Source organism: Carassius gibelio, chromosome A25 (genome assembly GCF_023724105.1).
Source record: "Carassius gibelio isolate Cgi1373 ecotype wild population from Czech Republic chromosome A25, carGib1.2-hapl.c, whole genome shotgun sequence".
NCBI lineage: Eukaryota > Metazoa > Chordata > Actinopteri > Cypriniformes > Cyprinidae > Carassius > Carassius gibelio.
This window is the reverse complement of record NC_068395.1, coordinates 15,930,257-15,948,927: the sequence shown is the minus strand read 5'-3', so window position 1 is coordinate 15,948,927 and position 18,671 is coordinate 15,930,257. Positions and strand designations below refer to the sequence as shown.

General features: G+C 37.1%; 1 protein-coding gene across 2 annotated transcripts in view; it reads right to left on the bottom strand.

Moving 5' to 3' along the window:
• wwox (WW domain containing oxidoreductase) overlaps window positions 1-18,671 on the bottom strand; it is a 194,695-nt gene that overhangs the window by 110,005 nt on the left and 66,019 nt on the right. For both annotated transcript variants that reach the window (XM_052544133.1, XM_052544134.1), the window contains exon 8: window positions 17,064-17,328. In XM_052544133.1, coding sequence (XP_052400093.1) covers window positions 17,064-17,328 — 265 coding nt within the window. The remainder of the gene's footprint in view (window positions 1-17,063; window positions 17,329-18,671) is intronic.

Below are 18,671 nucleotides of genomic sequence, written 5' to 3'. Positions count from 1 at the left end.
TTTACTCATTTAAGTCTTTCATCAAATTTCACTTGTTTGTTAGCTTGCTTTATTTTGTTTGTTTTTTGTTCTTTTACTTGTTACTTTGTTCACTTTTTTCCAGTCTTTTTCATTAAGTTTCAGTCATTTGTTCTTTGCCTTCATACATCACAGATACAATGGACTTTGAGATTATTTGAGCTGCACAGTTGCCTTTGACTTTCGTGCTTTACGTCACAATGGATGATGAAGCTTTATATTCTTATGTCCCTTTTGAAGGGGGTTTACAAGCAGCAGAGTATTATTTAAATCAACGTGCTCATCGGGTCCCTAATACTGCTTGTTTAACTGATCTCATGAAACTTGTGCTAACATAACTATTTTTTGTTTGGATCTGATTTCTTTATGCAGATTCCTGGAGTTAGCATGGGCACGAAAATGGCTTCAAGTTTTGCATCGCTATTTTGTTGGCTGTTTGAAGAACAATTTGTAGTCAATCAAGCATTTAATAAATTTATCGACTAAATTGTTTTGTGGAAACGTTACATAGATGACATCTTTATCATTTGGAGTGGTACAGAATCTCAGCTTACAGAGTTTTATGAATCAGTTAAAGCTACAGGTTGTAGGACCTGCCACTAGAGGGCGCACTATCAAAACAATAACAATCGCGTGGTTTGATGACGCTAAGGAGCATGGAATAATGGGATTTGTTGTCTTCTACCCAACCGCTGACGGCCATCATATGAGAAAGAAACATAAATTATGGATTTAACGTGAGTTCAATGATTTGCGCGAGTAGATTACATACAAAGTCAATGCAAAGACACGATCAGACTATGGATCAGACGCGATCCCCTGCATTTGGCGTGTATGCCTCATAATACTAATCTTTTTGATCATTATAATAGCATACGTTTTCTGTAAAGATAGAATCAAAACAACTCACATGTCGAGTAAAACACAAGCGAGATCGACATCTCTTTCTAGATGAAGTTTGGCGTGAAGCTACTTCCACATTTTCATGTGGTTTCAACAGTAGGTGGCAGTATGCGGTAACTAACGTCATTGACAGGCGACTGCACTGCCCCGTGTCACTGTTTAGAAGGGGAATGTTCTCATGATTTACAAGTAGTTGAAAACATTAGAGATATTGTTAGTAATCAGCTTTGACAAAATATATAATACTAGCCTAGTGGTTTTTGGATATTTTACTGCAAATTTCTTACAAATTGTACCTTTAATGCAAGCAGTGATGCTTTGACATTCACAATGGATGCTCAGCTAGATCAAATAAATGTTTTAGATGTTAATGTGATTCTGATAGAAACTGGACTTGTAACTAGCCTGTATTGTAAACCTACCGATCGTAATACGCTCTTACGTTCTCTTCCTATTTCCCAATTTAGTCTGAATCACAGAATCTGTAGCAGAGATGAGGACTATCAACCGCAAGCTGAGATATTGGCAGACAGGTTCGGGAAGAGAGGAATTGTTTTATTCGTTATTCCCCTTTGGCAAAAAACATTGATGGTATTATTCAGAATCAGAAATACTGGCACATTGTTGAGAGCGATCCCAAGTTGCAATCTATTTTTGATAAATCACCTAGGGTGGTTTATTCAAGACTTTCAAGTCCTCAAGTGTGGTCACTGTCAACAATGTAATTTTAAGTATAAAACACAAACTTTTAATCATCCCTCTTCTAGTAAAACTTTTAAGCTCGAGGAACGATTTCTTGTAAAACAACCAACGTTATTTATTTGTTGCATTGTCCTTGTCGACTGGGCTACATTGAGAAAACAACTAGACAACTTAAAACCTTCACTTTTTCAGCCTTTTCTTGAGTTTCACTTATTTGTTTGTTCTTTTTCTCACTTTTTGTTTGTTTTTGTTCTTTAACTTTGTCACTTTGTTCATGTTCGTTTTTGTTTGTTTTTTGTCTTATTAAATTCCAATCATGTTTTTTATTGCCTGCTTTTGTTTGTTTGATCTTTCACTCTTGTTTTTCTCTTCGTTCACTTTCATATTTTGTTTGTTGTTTTGTCTTTTTCAAGTAATTTTTTTTGCTCTTTCACTTGCTTTGTTTTGTTTATTTTTACAATATCCATTATGTTGTGTTTTGTCTTTTTCTTTATGAAAGCCAGCGGGTGTCAATCTAAACTCTAAATACCTGAGTGGAGGGAGGGATTACGCTTTCTGCTTAGCTCCCATACTGCACACAGCACTGCGCTACTAGGATTATTTTTGAAAATAAAAAGAAAACAAAGACATTAAACACATATCTAGGGAAAATGTAACTAAATGCAGCTGACCAAACATCAGAGACACACAAAGAAGCACACACAATTGAATAAAGCGCACTATCAGGCACGCAAATTTGACTCTTTCTCAAGCAAAAATATCCACGCTGGCTGGGATGTGGCCTTCTGGTTTGTGACACTTTCTTCTCGTGTTCCTTCATCACTTTCTGTTCCTTACAGAAGAATGACCACTTTAACATGAAACTTCTCGAGCATTAAACAATGCAATCAAATAAAGACTTTCGAGCTGTTGTCAGTTCTTATGTTTCTATCTTTCAGTTGTCTTAAGTATCAATTAAAAACACACATGAACAATATCATTCATATATAAAATCTATTTTATACATTGTCTATTTCATTTTTATCTCTATCAATTATTGAACATTTTTAAATCAAATTTCCAAAGAAATCTACGAGGGAAAAGTATTTATTTATATTATTTATATGTATATATAAAATCTCAAAAATGTAGTATAAAAAACGAAAAAAGAAATAAGCAATTAATATTTTCTAAGGATTAAGTCAAGTTTTTTTTTCATTAATTTTTTTTAAATAAAAAGTCACTTTCTTTGTAAGAATCAGGCCCTATTTTGTATCCTATTGATGGAAGCAGTGTATTCTCTATCAGAGAATAAAACAGAGGATGAGGATGAAGCAGTAATGCAAACCAACACTGAGACAGGGAAGACCAATAGATTTCCCATCACTGCTGATCTATGGGCCATAATGTGTCCATTTTTTTTTGCATACACTATATGACGGCTGCCATTATCAGAACAGATGCACTGGCACACACTTCATCCAGTGAGTGTAAACACACAACACATCATCCCTTTAAAGCTGACATGTGTCTGAAGCATCACTAACCGGAATCGCCAAAATAATGACTCTTTTCAAACAATACTATACAAGCCAACTAAAATAAGTCATATAAACCTAAATATAAAAATAAAATAAAAAATAGAATACACAGGTGCATAATTAATTTTAACTAAATATTTCTAAGCAAAAACATTTAACAAAAAAAAGTGAAAAGGGGAAGAATTCAGAAAGTAAATATTGCAAATAAAACACTCATTTACTAAATCCCACAAAAAAAAATATTTCTAAATATTTACAAATAGTTCAGAATCAATTCATATTCCTTAGCCATTTTGCTAAGCCCTGAAGCAGTTGCTGTGTCAGTGATGTGCGAGCAGAGTAACTAACTGGTGTGGTTCATCACAGTAATACGGCCATCACTCTTAAGCACTGCACTCACTTCAGGGTTTAGAAAATGACTTCTGAACATCTGAACTGCAAGGACAGGCCATTTAGGATCCTGTTATGATAGACGGCTTACACTGACCGCTGCACACACATCTGCCTTATTCAGAAGAGCACTTAATGAAGACATTCAGAAGCTCGCTTCCATTCACAAGCGCTAGGAAAGCGTCCTCGTCCCCCAAACACTGTTTGGAAATCACCGTTTGTCTCCAGCTGCAACAGTAATCTATTATTCTAGCCTTTTTTTATTTTAACAAATGTCTCTCCATTTGATATTTTGATGCAGTGAGATTCAGATTTGAATGCTGGAAATAAAAAAAACTGAAAGGAAATGGTATCTATTCTTGAAGACATCTAATGTCTTTTGACTCTATTTTTAATGGTGTCCCCAGTCTCAAAAGTCTCAGGCGTCTCATAGCAGGATCTTCTGCTCACAATAAAACTCAACAGATCTGAATCTCTCTCACTTGATTTGAGCTTCAGTTTATCCACAGCAGAAGTAATCACTGACTGCTACTACTGAATGAGGAATGGAAGAATGAATGAATGAGGAGTGTATGAAGGGAGAAAACTACTGGAATCGAATCTGGGAAAAAATATTAAAGTTCAAAACATGAGATTTTAGCCATCTTTTTTTCTTTTTTTTTAAGAAAAAGTTATTTATTTTAATATTTATTCATTATTTGATCTATCAATGGTTATTATATGCACTGTAAAAATAATCTCTAAACAAGAACGAATACTTCCTGGTTCTCATGTCTTTCTTCTCAGGCCTGTGTGGTGTGCTGATAGGGCTTCAGTTAACCCATCATGCCCCCTACTGTTCAAAACCAGTACGACGTTCATGTGCAGATCCTTATTTGAGAGTCTTGAGGTAATTATGAAACATTTAAATATAAAAAATATTTGTGCTCCCAAAAAATCAATAAAAAGAAAGTACAAGAAATAAAATTGATCCCCAAATATGCATTGTTACATAAGAAAAATAAAGCATGGAATGTGCAAATGAAATGCATTTCGGCATCTAAGCCTCCAGAAAACAACGACTGTAAAAAAAAAAATGATAATACAAGGCGGTGTATTTCCTGCTTTGATGATTTCACTGTTGGCATGCTTCCTGGCACGACCGGTGTTTGGCACGACCCGGCCCTGAATCACGGTCGGCCCGTGCCATCTGACACATGGGTGCCGCGAGGGGGGCGGGGGTGCATCTGTCTGAGCCCCAGGAGACGGAGGGGCCCGAACTCTCGCTGGAAACGACCCCTCACGCGCCTTCACCTTGAGAAAGCACTGACCTCCCGCTATTACATTAGAGAGACCTCATCCACCATCAGTCATGATCTAAACTCACTCACACACACTTCATTCCTCGCTTTCTGTCCGCTCGCTCTCCTTAAACCGCGGGAGGGAAATCGTGCAGAAAAATCACATGAGATGTACGCCAGGCGCACTGGATTCAGCATCAAAGAACATCTAGTTCTCATCTTTTCCATTTAATTAAACAACTTTACTAAAATCTCAAAAGTCAAACTCTGATGGCTTTGATCTCTGAAGACGAGAGGAGATTTACTTTTAAAAGTTCTGCTAATAGTTTAAACGGTTTATGGGGGAATTCAAAAGTCATTTTGAATTCAGTTGATTCCAATCATTATGTAGTTACACACACACACACGCGCACGCACACACAACTAGTAAAAAGTTTGGAATGACTTTTTTTCATGTTTTTGAAATAACTCTTATGCTAATCAAGGCTACAAAATTATTATATTACAAATACAGTAAAAACTGTAATATTGTGAAATATTACAATGTATAAATTTAAGTTTCTATTTTAATATATTTTAAAATGTTTATTCCTGTGATGCACAGTTGAATGTTCTGCTCCTTCAGAAATCATCTCAATATGCGGATTTGCTGCTCAAAACATATTTCTGTTAATTATCAGTGTTGCGAGTTTTTGCTGTTTATTAAACGTTTGGGGTGAGTACAAAAAAATAGATGTATGTACTGTATGTATGCATCAATTATTTTATTGAACATTGAAACATTTAATTGATTAAAAATGACAGTTTATTTTTGTTACAAAATTATGAAGTTTATTATGTTGCAAAATATGTATATTTATATAAATGCAGTTCAAAATTTTAATAAGAAGAACCAATGGTAATAATTGAGCAACAATAATAAATGAGAAAATTGGAGCACCAAATCAACTTATTAGAATGATTTAGAAATAATAGGATCATGTGAAACTGAAGGCTATGGCTCCAAACAAACAGAAACTAACTAAATAAAAAATAAATTCATCTTCTTTTTATTTTAATAAACAAACATCATTTTGTTGTAATGCGTTCTCTTTTGACAAGTTCATGTTTAAAAGAACATTTTGTTTATTCAGCTATTCAGAACGAGGTGCATACTGTTCACAAAAACGACAAAAGCTCTCTAAAAGTTGTAGGTGCAGATGTTATAAGCAAATAAATAAAATAAAACAAAAAATACTTGACTTTGTTTGCTTGTTTTGTTTTCTTTTCTTGCTTTGTTTATCTTTTTTTAATTTTGTTTTATTTTGTTTTCCGTGTTCTTTTCATGTTTCCTCTGTTTTGGTTTAGTTTTAGAATAGTGTGTGTTTGTGTGTGTGTGTGTGTGTGTGTGTGTGTGTGTGTGTCTTTGTTCATTTACTTATTTATTTATTCAAATCCTAATATATTATTGTTTTTAATAAACCAAATAAAATGGCAGCAAGTTAGAGAGAAATCCAGAAAATAGCCTACACATCTATACAATTTTCTTTCTCATTAAATAGTTCTCATTATATAAATGATATGCAATAAAAATTTGTATGCAATATTTGTTAGTAGTGTGATGTTAGCTTTATGCAGTACACACATATACATATGCACTGCTAAATAATTACAAAGTAATGATAATAAAATAGCCGACTAGTTTGTTACTGGGCAGTGTAAGTCTATGGAACGTCCCCATTCATATAGTGAGTAAATGTGTGTTTGTGTGTTTAACCTGTGTCTAACAGTAAGCGAACAGCACATGAATAGGTATGAATGCAGCTAATCATGTTTAAGTGTAAAGCACAATCAATGCATGAATACATTAAGCAGTTTGTGAGGCCGCTGTAAGATGCATTGCACAGATGATTGGTCACAACGAGCCACAGAAACACGATCAATAGCAGATACAGTGTGTAAACCCAAGAGGAATGGCAAACACCAATGAGGCCGGGCGAATCTGTTCCACTCTCTGTGCATTGGCTGTGCCCTACACACAATATGAAGATCTTTTTAATGCATGTGTGTGTGTGTGTGTTTATTTGTTTATGATTGCTGCTGAAAACAGAAAGGTAGATGTTACAGGGGTCATTTCATGAAAAATGTTTTATGACGTCATGTGCTCATTAACATATGACCGCCCACTTCTGCAAACCTAGACCGTTTGAGCTTGAAATTGTCTTTAGTTTGGCTTTTTTAAACAATGTTTAAAGTTACTTTTTTTTTTTTTAAACGGACAGATGCTCTTCACATTTATCTCATCAGAAGGTTTATGCTTGATTCGGTTTAGCAAAATATACCCTCGGTATTTCCAGCTCTCTCTATGGTTGTTTATACAGGTCTTATTTTAGCACTCCGGAGGTCAAAGGTCAGCTCAATGATTCATGCACAGATGAGTGTGTCGACCAAACAGCATTAGATCACTTACAGTGACCTTTGTCCCATTGCCATTACAATGGGAATTATGTAAAGTGATAATGCACATTAAAAGCATTCTGCTCGACAGCGTGATTTGGCTCTTTAAAGCTAACAGCTAGCTGAAAAAAAAACAGAGCTGTTACCTCTGATGTTTGCACCCTTTAATATTTATTCAACTGAGTTTAAAGCTTTTAAAAAGTGTCAGTAAAAGCGGAGTTGATTTTTGATACCGATTGTTTGAAGAGAGTCTGTACAGTATGGTTGTGTTTTGTCTGAGTTACAATTCAGACAGTGTTCTGAACGGTTTTAACAAAAGGGGTTTAGGAACCATACATCTGTGTGTGTGTGTGTGTGTGTGTGTGTGTGTGTGTGTGTGTGTGTGTGTGCTTTCCAGAGTAACTATAGTGCACTAAAACTGAGAGTGAAATTAAATCTCATAATTTAGATAAAAACAAACAAGCAAAAAAAGACAAAACTAAAAACAATGGTTGAGAAACAAAAGAAAAGAAAAACAACAAGAAACAACAAGAGCAAGAGAAAAGCAAAAAAAAACATGGAAGTAAACAAAACAAAATAAATAGAATAAATAAAAAAAAAGACATGCTGACGTGAGATGAAAATATGGTAAATACGTTTCCAAGCTGCCAAAGAAATTAATCAAAAACACACACAAAAATAAATAAATAAAACAATTAATAATAAATAAAATAACCACACACAAAAAAATATGAATAAATTGACATGCTTTCAAGTGGGCAAACAAACAAAAACAAAAACAAAAACAAAAACAAAAACAAAAACACAAACCAAATAAAAAACAACAACAGCGTGCGCCCTAATAGACAAGGTACAAGCTGTTATACATGCTGATCTTGCAATATTCTTGTTCATGTGTACTGTCCATTTGTTTGTCCCATGTTGAAATGTGACAGGAAGTGGCCCTTTCCTCAACCATGAATCTGCTTTCGCTCCCTTGGTCAAACACATTAGTGAATCTGAGTCTAAAAACTCAAATCCGTCCAACAAAAAGGTGTTTCCAAGCAGGCCGACAGGAAGAGCCAGTCATTACTGATGTGAGACTGCATGGATCTGCAGACGTGTGAACCTGATACCTTTCCTGATCATCCCCAACCTCCTCCTCCTGCTTCAGAAGACCGGTTTTCCTCCAGAGAGGTGTTTACATGCTTTGAAAATAATTAGCAGTGGGAGAGTTATTGAGTGAGTGGCTGTGTTTAAGTGAAACTGATGAAAAGGAGGTGTGTGTGCCGATGGCAAGTGTGTGTATAAGTATGTGCCCAGGGGTCAAAGGTTAATCCCTATTGATTCGGCAGCAGTCTGCATACAGCACCGCTGGGAGACAGTCGCCACTGTTGGCAATCAACTAGCACAAATATATGATAAATCTTACTGTCTGCAGCCACTGATCAGCGCAGGCACAGCACAGCCGCTACAGACAGAGACTCTGTTAAACAGCCATCAGACCCGCAGAAGCAAAAGGTCACCAGTCAACTCCATCTGCTTCAGTCCAGGCTAAAGAACTGTCAGCATTAACTAGCATGTGTGAGGATATGACAAAATGTGTGGTCTACATCCCAAATTAACACTGGCCAAGTAACAAAATGCGAGCAAAATTGGCTCTGATGAGCAAACAAAACCATGCCGGCGAGTTGGTTGGTCAATTTAAAGTAATAATAACAACAACATTATGAAACATTCTGTTTTTTTAAGTTTTGTTTTTGTGTTTTGTTTTGTTGTGCTGTGTTTTTATTTGTGTTTGTAATATTATGACCTATATTTGTTTGTTTTGTTTTGGTGTTGTTTTGTGTTTTGGTTGTTAGTATTATAGTATAGTTGTTTTGTTTTATGGCCTATGTTTGTTTAATTGTTTGATTTCGTTTGTGTGTTTGTTTTTCCTGTTTTACAGTTGTTGTCCTTTTTCCCTTTGGTGTTTATAGCTGGTTTGTTCTCTGTTGTATTTTGTAGTTAAATTATGACTTGTGTTTGTTTTGTTTCTCCTCTTTGTTTTGTGTCTTGCCGTTTATTCATTTTGCTTTTTTTTAGTTTTTGTTTAGGCCTGTGTGTTACGTTTTTTTTTTTTTTTTTGTGCCATAAATCAGTGCAAATCACTAATTTTCTCATGCTTTTTATCGCTCTTCAAGTTACACAGAACATTAATCCTCAGCATATCAATCCTCAATCCTCTCAAAACTGTGTTCAAAACCCTAACTTTAAATATGAGTTATAATAATAGTGATGCTTGACTCAGCAAACAAAAGCAGTTTTTTTGCCAATTAAAATGTATGTCTGTAATTTTCTCAATTTATCCGTCACTGGCAAGTGTGACAAGTTGTTAATTTTGGTCCATATGAGCCTACTATTTCAGTACTAAAGGGGACATGCTATAAACATGTCGTCATCTGATTGGCCCTGATCTGGCCAATGGGTGATCAAGTCAATGTCAAAGAAACAGGAACATAAATGTCCTGTAAAATCACAGTCTTCTTTTGTCAAATAATTTCTAATAAACAATTACACTCCCTTGTTATGAGGTGAGCACAATCATAGATATTTAATAACCAGTGTTGAATAAAGGGTCGCCGAAGGTCATGGTTTCTCTGGAAAGACTTCAGATCATTATAAATTAAGTAGTTACTTATTCACACAGAGCCAGACAAATGAGAGTAACCACTCTTCATAACACTACGACACACAAAAGCCAATTAGAAAAATATTAATAGCAGCTTTGATAAAGCCATCCATAAGCTATTAGATGGTCAGTGTGAAAAATACACAGCTGGATTTGTGATGAAACTGCTCAGAATTTAATTTCAGGCCCAACGGTGTCTCTTTGGGACGGTTGGAGAAACATAATGTAATAATGTTTGCCAAATCAATAATAATTCTTCATTTTTCCCTCTTAATCTTTTCACCTCTCTACTTTTTTCCCCTCAATATCATTTTGTCTCTCCATTTCTCTTCGTTTTATTTTCTGTTCTTCATTCACTACCCTCTTTCTCCGTTTTAACTCTTATTCGCTCTCTCCCATTCCCTCTCTAATCCGATCATGCAGGGAATAAGTGTATGCACCATGAACACATTTAATTTTCCCAGTTGGTTTTCAGCAGGCCTAGAGGTGTGCTTTAATAAGGATCAATGGCACTTTATCTAGGACAGGACCCACTTCACAGCATGCAAATTAAACACCAACACTTACAGAAGAACGGGGGGAAAAAAGGAAAAGAAATGGATTTAATTAAAAAAAAATGTAGAACCACAGGCTCTGGGAATTCAATTAAAGGATTTATGCAAAGGTTGGCTAGCTTTTGGTGTTGCAGTTACTGTTTGTATAATGAGCTTTTCATATTAAAAATCAATAGGTAATCTAGGGTGGAGGATCAACTGCTTATGTACACTTTTGAAATCAATTTGAAGAAAAGTTCATCAGCCACATGTCACAAAAAACAGACCTCTGTCAGGGTGGATATGACTCTGGAAGCCTGATTTTAGTCGGGAATTCTGAGTTAGGGTTGTTTTGAGAGGTGGGGCTTACAAAGATGCCAGGAGAGGGATTTTGCCATATTTTTTCAAAGAAAACAAACATTGTGATTGTCAAAGCCATAGAATAATCATTAACGTTCTAGAACACATTCATGAGGACAAAATGTCATGCCACACATGCAAATGTAATCTTTTATGATGCACGATTAATGTCATGACAGAATTACCAAATGTATAACTTCCCAGCTTTCCATTAAACGGCTGACCCTTCTGAACTTTCCAACTTTGTGTAAAAAAGTTCTAATTACATTGCAATTAAATTATTACAGACTGTAATTACATTATTCTCATTACAATATATCCAACATGACATGAATGCTGCATTATTACTGATCGCCCTCGTCTTCATATAATTTCCTACAATCGCTACATTACACTTTGAATAAAAAATGACAAAAAAAAATGCAGAAAAACCATTGTTTTCATGATTCAGCCTTCAGTGAACCATCCCTTGGTCAAAGCAAATAAGAAGCCCCATAAAAAAATGAATCGAAGTGACAGAATCCTCTCAAACATCATCAATGCAAGCCATTGGAAGTCATTGTCTCATTCCGCTAGCATTCATGTGCTATATCTGATGGTCTTCAGATGAACACGTAATGAGCTCCACGCACTCAGATGGATGGGCTGCTGTGTGACTTTGACTGGGGGTCAAACCGGAATGACATGACAGCTCCCGGGCTCGCCCCAACGCTGCCTGCCTGCCTCTGATTGGTCCTTTATCGATCCCGACACCTTCCTGGCCACATCGGCTGATCAAGCAATAAACTATTTGCTTGGCTTCCTACTACGAGTCTCTTCCTCCAAAGAGCTGCACGTGTATGTATGTGTGTGGTTGCCTCTAGACCCACACTTTATTTTAATGAAACGGTGTGTCTTGGTAGACTATAATCCTGGTAATAGGATTGAGTTGAGACACACGTCAATACAAGCAAATGGGATTGTGTGCTTTTAGGTCTTGGATTGTCTTCTCATAATAGGTAATGCAATGGTAGGTGAGAGATATGGAGAGAGAATGGAGTAACATAAGGCCAACATATCACTCAATTAGATTATAGATTAAAGTCTATTCAAGGTTTGATGTTCAGTTCTAACCAGAGAGTTAAGCAGGACGGGGCACTGTGCTGTTTACATGCATAGTTCACGCAGTCCGCTGCTTTGAACCCACTGTACCCATGTTGGATCCAATTTAACTGCAGAAGGGCTGTAAAAGAACAATTCTATGTAGTGGAATGTCTGACAGGCCATTTGTTGGGGTCACCTGGCCCTGTGGGCTGGTTCCTTGTTGTCCGGGTCTGCTTGAAAACTGGGGTCTGAGGTACGGTTCATGTGGAGCCCAGAACAGATCAGAGTTGTGATTAAAGCAATCCGGCAGAACTTAAGCACTACTGACAATGGATTTCTCAATGCTGCGTGTCTTCTGTAGCAGATACACCTGTCAGCTCTTCTTTACAAACAAGGGGAGAAAATTGTGAAAAGAAGGTCCTAAAGGAAGGGGAACTGAATGCTGGTTTGGACGAAGCAAAGTAAGGTGAAACCTACCTAAACAAACTTAGTACCTGTATGTCTCAAGTCTTGATATCTAGACCAGTGGTTACCAATGTTCTCCTGCAACATTTTGCATGTTTTCCTAATCAAAACACACCTGATTCAGGATGTCAGCTCATAAGTAGGGACTCCAAAACCTGAAATGGTTGCATCAGATATAGGGGATATTCAAAATGTTCAGTGCTGGGGGAGGCAGTTTCTAGGACTGTGGTTGGAAACCAGTGTTTCCCATCCCTATTTCTGTAGGCACCCCAACAACATTTCAACATTTCCAAACTTTTACTAATCAAACACTTGAATCCACTCATTAGCTCAGTAGATACTCCAAGACCTGGATTAGGTATGTCCAATAATGGAGACTAAGGCTGTTAAGGGATGGAACATTTCTGGAAATATTACAGAAACTTTCTAGAATTTTTGGAAACTTTCCTGGATATTTACCAAAAATGTGTGGTTCTGGCCTCCAGAACAGGATTGAAAAACCCTGATCTAGAACAGTGTTTCCAAACACTGTTCCTAGGGACACCCCAGCACTACACATTTCCAAGCTTCTGCTAATCAAACACACCTGGATCAACTCATTAGCTCTTTAGTAGAAACTATAAGATCTGAAATGGGTGGGTCAAGTAAGCAAGACCAAAATGTGTACTGTTAGGGTGCCTCCAGAAACAGGGTGGGGAAGACAATGATCTGGAAAAACCTATAGTAGCCATTAGATCTGATATACTAGTGGGTCGTTCCAGGCCAAGTGCTCCGGTAGAAGACAAGCACAGCAGCCTTTAGCGGAAAACATTCCCGCAGGCTGAGTGAACCGGTTCTCTTCTCAACCTGCAGGCCCTAATCACCAATTATGAGCCCATTAGGGTTGCTGGCAGCTCATTGTGTCCCGCCGCAGAGGAAGGGGCTCTGGGTGTACACCTCTGCCCCACTTCGCTCCGCTTCGCTGAGCACTTGTCAGCCCCGTTTGCGACGCTGCCGTGCTAGGACCCCGTGTACAGGCAGATAACAACACCTGACCTTACAACCGGTTACCAGGGGACACTCGCCACGCAGACAGGGCTCATCGCAGCGCGACAGCGGTGGGGTAAATCTGAGCTGCTCAGGGTGACGAGACTTCATTAAAGAAGAGCGAGAGAGAATGGGTAATGCCTCTGTAGTGTACTAATAGAAGCAGAGCCCTCGTTAGCCGAGCACGAGGAAAGATCCATCAACAGCATCTCCTTTCGCTCGGCTTACAAGGGGACAGAGAGCGAGAGAGATTTAGACTCCCATAAGGAAGACCTGGCAGCAGTCTCACAGCAGGCTGGTTAAATTATCTCACAAGCGAGAGGCGAGACACTTGCCAATGCACAGAGGAACTTGTTAAAGTCCCCCTTTAAGAGCAAACCATCGGCTAATGGACGACTATTGGGCCGTGGTCAAAAGTTCAGCCCCTGCATATGTAAAAAGGTAGCGGAGCGCCTGAGGCAGAATTCTGGGGAAAATAATTGCGCTAAACTGCTGAAAACGTGCAGTCAGGTGCCGGACTGGATCCCAATAAAGCGATTGTGAAGAAGCATGACGGGGGGGAAGGTGGGGTGCTGATTGGGCGGCTGTGATTTTCCCAGCAGCTTCAGGTCCCAAAGCATCAAGCAGCTATTAGATGCCACAATACCCAACCGTCTACGAAATGTCAAACCAAACATGCTAAAACAGCTGTTTGACTACACAAATTAAAATGTTACAGAGGCTTCGGGGGACGTACAGTACTTCACATAAAACCACATAGGAAGTATCAAAAATGACCTTTTTTTGACATTGAGCAAAAATATCTAACAAGCGTAAACCATTGCAGATCTAATAAAAACTACATTTCTTGGAAATGTAAAATTTGTTCATGCAAATGGGTCTTTGACTTCAAGACAGAAATCCCCAAATTTCACAATTCCTTTGTTTTGTTGATTCTTAACATTTTTTGGTAAGTTACTAAATTTGCATCTACATTACAGTATATTTCAGCTGTAAATAACTTTCTCATCAAAATGATTCCAATGGGAGATGGTTGGTTTGTCTCCTAAATTTCACACTAAAATGGTTGTCAGTTTAGTCAATGGATTGATGCAGTTTTATCCCTGCTTCTCACTGACAGGACATAAATATGCCAGAAAAGATCAGTGCCGTCAATTCTGCTCAGCATAAGAAACCACTTGATTATTACGAGGAGAAAATGACTCCGCTCTTATCAAAGCTAAACGCATCTTGGCGATCAGCATGGGCCTAATGTACAACTGCAGGCCACGAAGAGAGCAAGAGAGATGCATGGCAGACCATATCTGATGTACAGATTATAGATGAACACAGTCGTGAGAGTTCAAGTCAGATATCAGTCTGCCTCCATCCCAATGAATTTTTATCAACTCAGCAAAACTGAAAATGATCTACACATTACATGATGAGATGATTACATTTGGTTTTATGAATTACACTGCAACATCCTTTCCATTTTAAAATGGCTTCTTATATTTTTTTATTGAGATACATTGAGGCAAATACATTTAAGAATAATAATTAATCAATTAAAGTATTATTATTGGGATGTTTGATGCATCCATGTATCAAACTGTTAAGAAACACTAAACTAAATGGAAGTGTCCCGCTCTGATGCAATAAAGCAGCAAAATAAGAGGTTTAATCTAGAATTGCGCAGTTATAAATCACCCACAGCTTCTTGGAGAAGACAAAGGCGTTTTCCTGAGCTTGGGTGTAATATCGTTCCAGGCTCTTCCTGTCAACATTATGCAGAGCTTTGCAACCTTGAACAATTTCCCAGCATCCCTTATGAGACTGCAAGCAATTAAAATGATACCATCATCATAACCTCGTAACCAATAAATAAAAAGTAACAGCACTGTTTTGTGTTAAGTTCACTAATATTTGAGGGGTTTCAGAAAAGGGAGAGAGAAGCACATTAACACCTTGTTAAGAACTGGGGTTTTCCTATTCTCGCTGACATCTGTACTACACCTTAATATGTGGTGAGAATAATTACTCTACTGATTAATAATAATAATAACCTTACAAATGCTGATATTTTCCTCAGAAAGCACACGGCTAAAACGTTGGTTCTTCTTTACATGTTCAAAACTATGAAATGTTAAACAAGGTCTCATCAACAGACAAGAAATTACCACAAAAAAAAAAGTGAAATCACAGCTCAGAAACAGCAGCACACTTTCCATGAAGCAGAATGCCTTGATCCACAGCGACGTCCATCAAACATGAGCGACAGCTGGAGAAATGAGCACTTTTGAGTTACTACTGGGCCGTGCGCATAAACCTCTGCTATATTCATACCCATCTCTTTAATACATAATCAGCTCTAAATCAAAACCTGCCTTCAGAGTTTTCAACCAAAATTAAAACAAAGAATACATCAAATGCATTGTGTGGCCTAAAGCGTATCAGAAGTGGAAGGAAATGCTTCAGGTGCGAGACAGGCAGATACTTTATGATTTATGAGGATGTTGAATTTTATAGTTTGTCTCTGTAAGTGTATGTGACTCGGCTCTTCGGGCTAAAATGGCCTACAGGAAGAGCTGCCCGCCTGATTTATGCGGCTCTGGGGTATGCAGCGCTACGACAGCGGGACACACACACGCTCTCATGCTAACTACAGGCAATTCCTGCTTAAGAACCCAAAATCATGCTAGTGAAACTTTCTCGGACCACAAAAAAAAAATCAAGTACCAACCACTGTACCTGAAAAAAGTCACATAAAAGCAGGTGTGCATTTACAGATGGTGTGAAATTAAGGAAACAAAGAGCACCAATTTCACAAAATCATATATTCGACAAACAAAAGACACAACAGCTTTGTTCTTCAGTTTTGCAAGCTACTGTTGCATTTAAAAGTATCGTACTTTCCCAATGAGAAGGCTAATTTGTTAGCTAGCATCACATGTATTGGAAAAGGAAGTAAAGGAAATACTAGAACATAATAAAAAGCTCAGTGGAAAAAAAATGAAGTCGAGAGAAATAGGAGTAATATATTAATGTTTAAACATATTAAATAATTACAGATGCACATTATATCGGTACCATATCGGTTATCGGTCTATTTTTATTTATTTATTTAAAAGCACAAATAACCATTAACATTGTTAAATAATCCCAAATTTGACAGATTTTTCATACTCTACTGTAAAGTCTAGTTTGCAACATTTAAAACAATTATTTATCATTTTTTAGTTTTTTACTATTTTTAAGTTGAGTTTTTTATTTATTTACACAAAATAGTAATTAATTTTAAAATCAGCCATTTAATGGCCATAGCATTGAATTAATGAATCAATCAATCATTCAATCAGTTTATTGGTCTCAGTCAAAATTTTTATATTGGTACTAAATACTATTATATTTACTATATTTAATGCAATACCAGAAATATACGCCCAGCATATAGCTTAAGGTTTATTCATAAAAGAACATCTTTTTGCAGCAACCCACTAACATCAAACTCCATTCAAATTAGCTGTATATCAAGTCTACCGTGTGCTTTACATGAAGAAACCCAATTGTGTGACACGTGTCTACAAATAACGTTAAAAATCGGTTGCCATTTTAGATATGATACGAATGTAGCTACTAAAAACAAACAAACAAAAAACATTCTTATTCGTCCACTACAACAAGTAAAAAAGGGAAAAATGACATATTTTGCTCTTACCATAGACTTGGTGAAGGGTCGAGCGAAGGTGAAGAGCAGGGTCATGAGCCACCAGCTGCGGTGGATGGAGGTGTACATCATGTTCCCAGGATGCAGTGCGTTACAGGTGACGCCGTGAGGTGACATGCGGCGGTGCAGCTCATTGGAGAAGAGGATGTTGCAGAGTTTGGCACGGTTGTAGGCCAGCATCGACCAGTACTCCTTCTGTGGAGGTGAAAGCAGGCTCAGCTCCACCTTCCCACACGAGTCCACCAGATCTGTGAACCTTCACAAACAACAACGAACAATTCATACTAAATTCAAGACAGAAGACACTTATTCTGAGTCATGTATCTTATGTTTGTTTTCTGTTCTGATTTGTGTCTGGGTGTGTGGTTTGTTGTTTATGTCAGATTTTATTTTTATGGGTTTTTCTTGTTTGTTTGTTTGTTTTGTGGTTTTTATATCGGTTTTGTTTGATTTTTTTTTTTTTTTTTTTACAATTTGTTGATTTTTTGGCTTTGTTTGTTATGTATTATATTGGCTTTTATCTTTGTTTGTTTGTTTTTTTCTTGTAGGTGTTTAGTTAAATTTTTTGTTTTGTGCTTTGTTTGGTATCTAGTTTTGCATCTACAGTAGTTTCATGTCTGTTTTTGAATTGTCCAAACAGAAGTCTACAAATAGAAGTCACCAAAACTGTTTGGGTTTCCAACATTCTTTAAAATCTACTTTTGTGTTCACAAAAGAGAGAAAGGAAATTTAAATATTATAGAACTCTTTTTTTTTAAATCAATATTTAACTGACAGACTAAAGTCTCAAGTCTAAGTTTAACAGGTGGAAATAACCTCCTGAATGTGAGCCAATGGAGAAATAACCTAAATGAGCTTTGGCAGGCCAGGTCTGGCTTAATGCAAATCAATGCTACGACATGATGTCCTTTAATTGGCTCTGACTAAGCTGTTAAACACCAGATGTTTGACAAGGCCCCCCTAACACAAGACATTATATTTTCTCAATGTGTCCTTGTATGTGTGTGTGTAAACAGTCCCAAGAAACTGGAGTAAAATGAATGGTCCCTCCTTTAGTGTGAATCAGAGCCCGCAATTGTATTCAACATTTAACTCTTAATTATGTGCTTTACATAACAACCAATCAAAACATCACATTTGCTGTATGACAAGCTCAGTGCGGCCAGTGTTGGTGTTTGACACATAACATCTCTGCTAGGGTAAACAGCCACATCTGCGGGCACCGCATTGTTACAGACACTAGAGGTGTGAACTGTGGGAGTGGGAAGGAAACTAGTTAATTAAAGGAATAGTTCACCAAAAATAAATAAACTGAGATCTATTGTGAAATCTAGTGTTCCTGGTAGAGCATTGCGTTAGCAAGCAAGCAAGCGCAAGGTTGTGGGTTCGATTCCCCGGGAACACATGATAGGTAAAAATTGGTAGCCTTAATGCACTGTAAGTCACTTTGGATAAAAGCGTCTGCTAAATGCATAAATTTTAATTTAAATCTAATTTATTCACCCTCCTTGTTTCCATACCCAATATGACTTTAAAATGTTTCCCCCAAAGAATGAAATTAGCAGGGTCTATAAAGTTAAATAAATCAAGTAATTCATC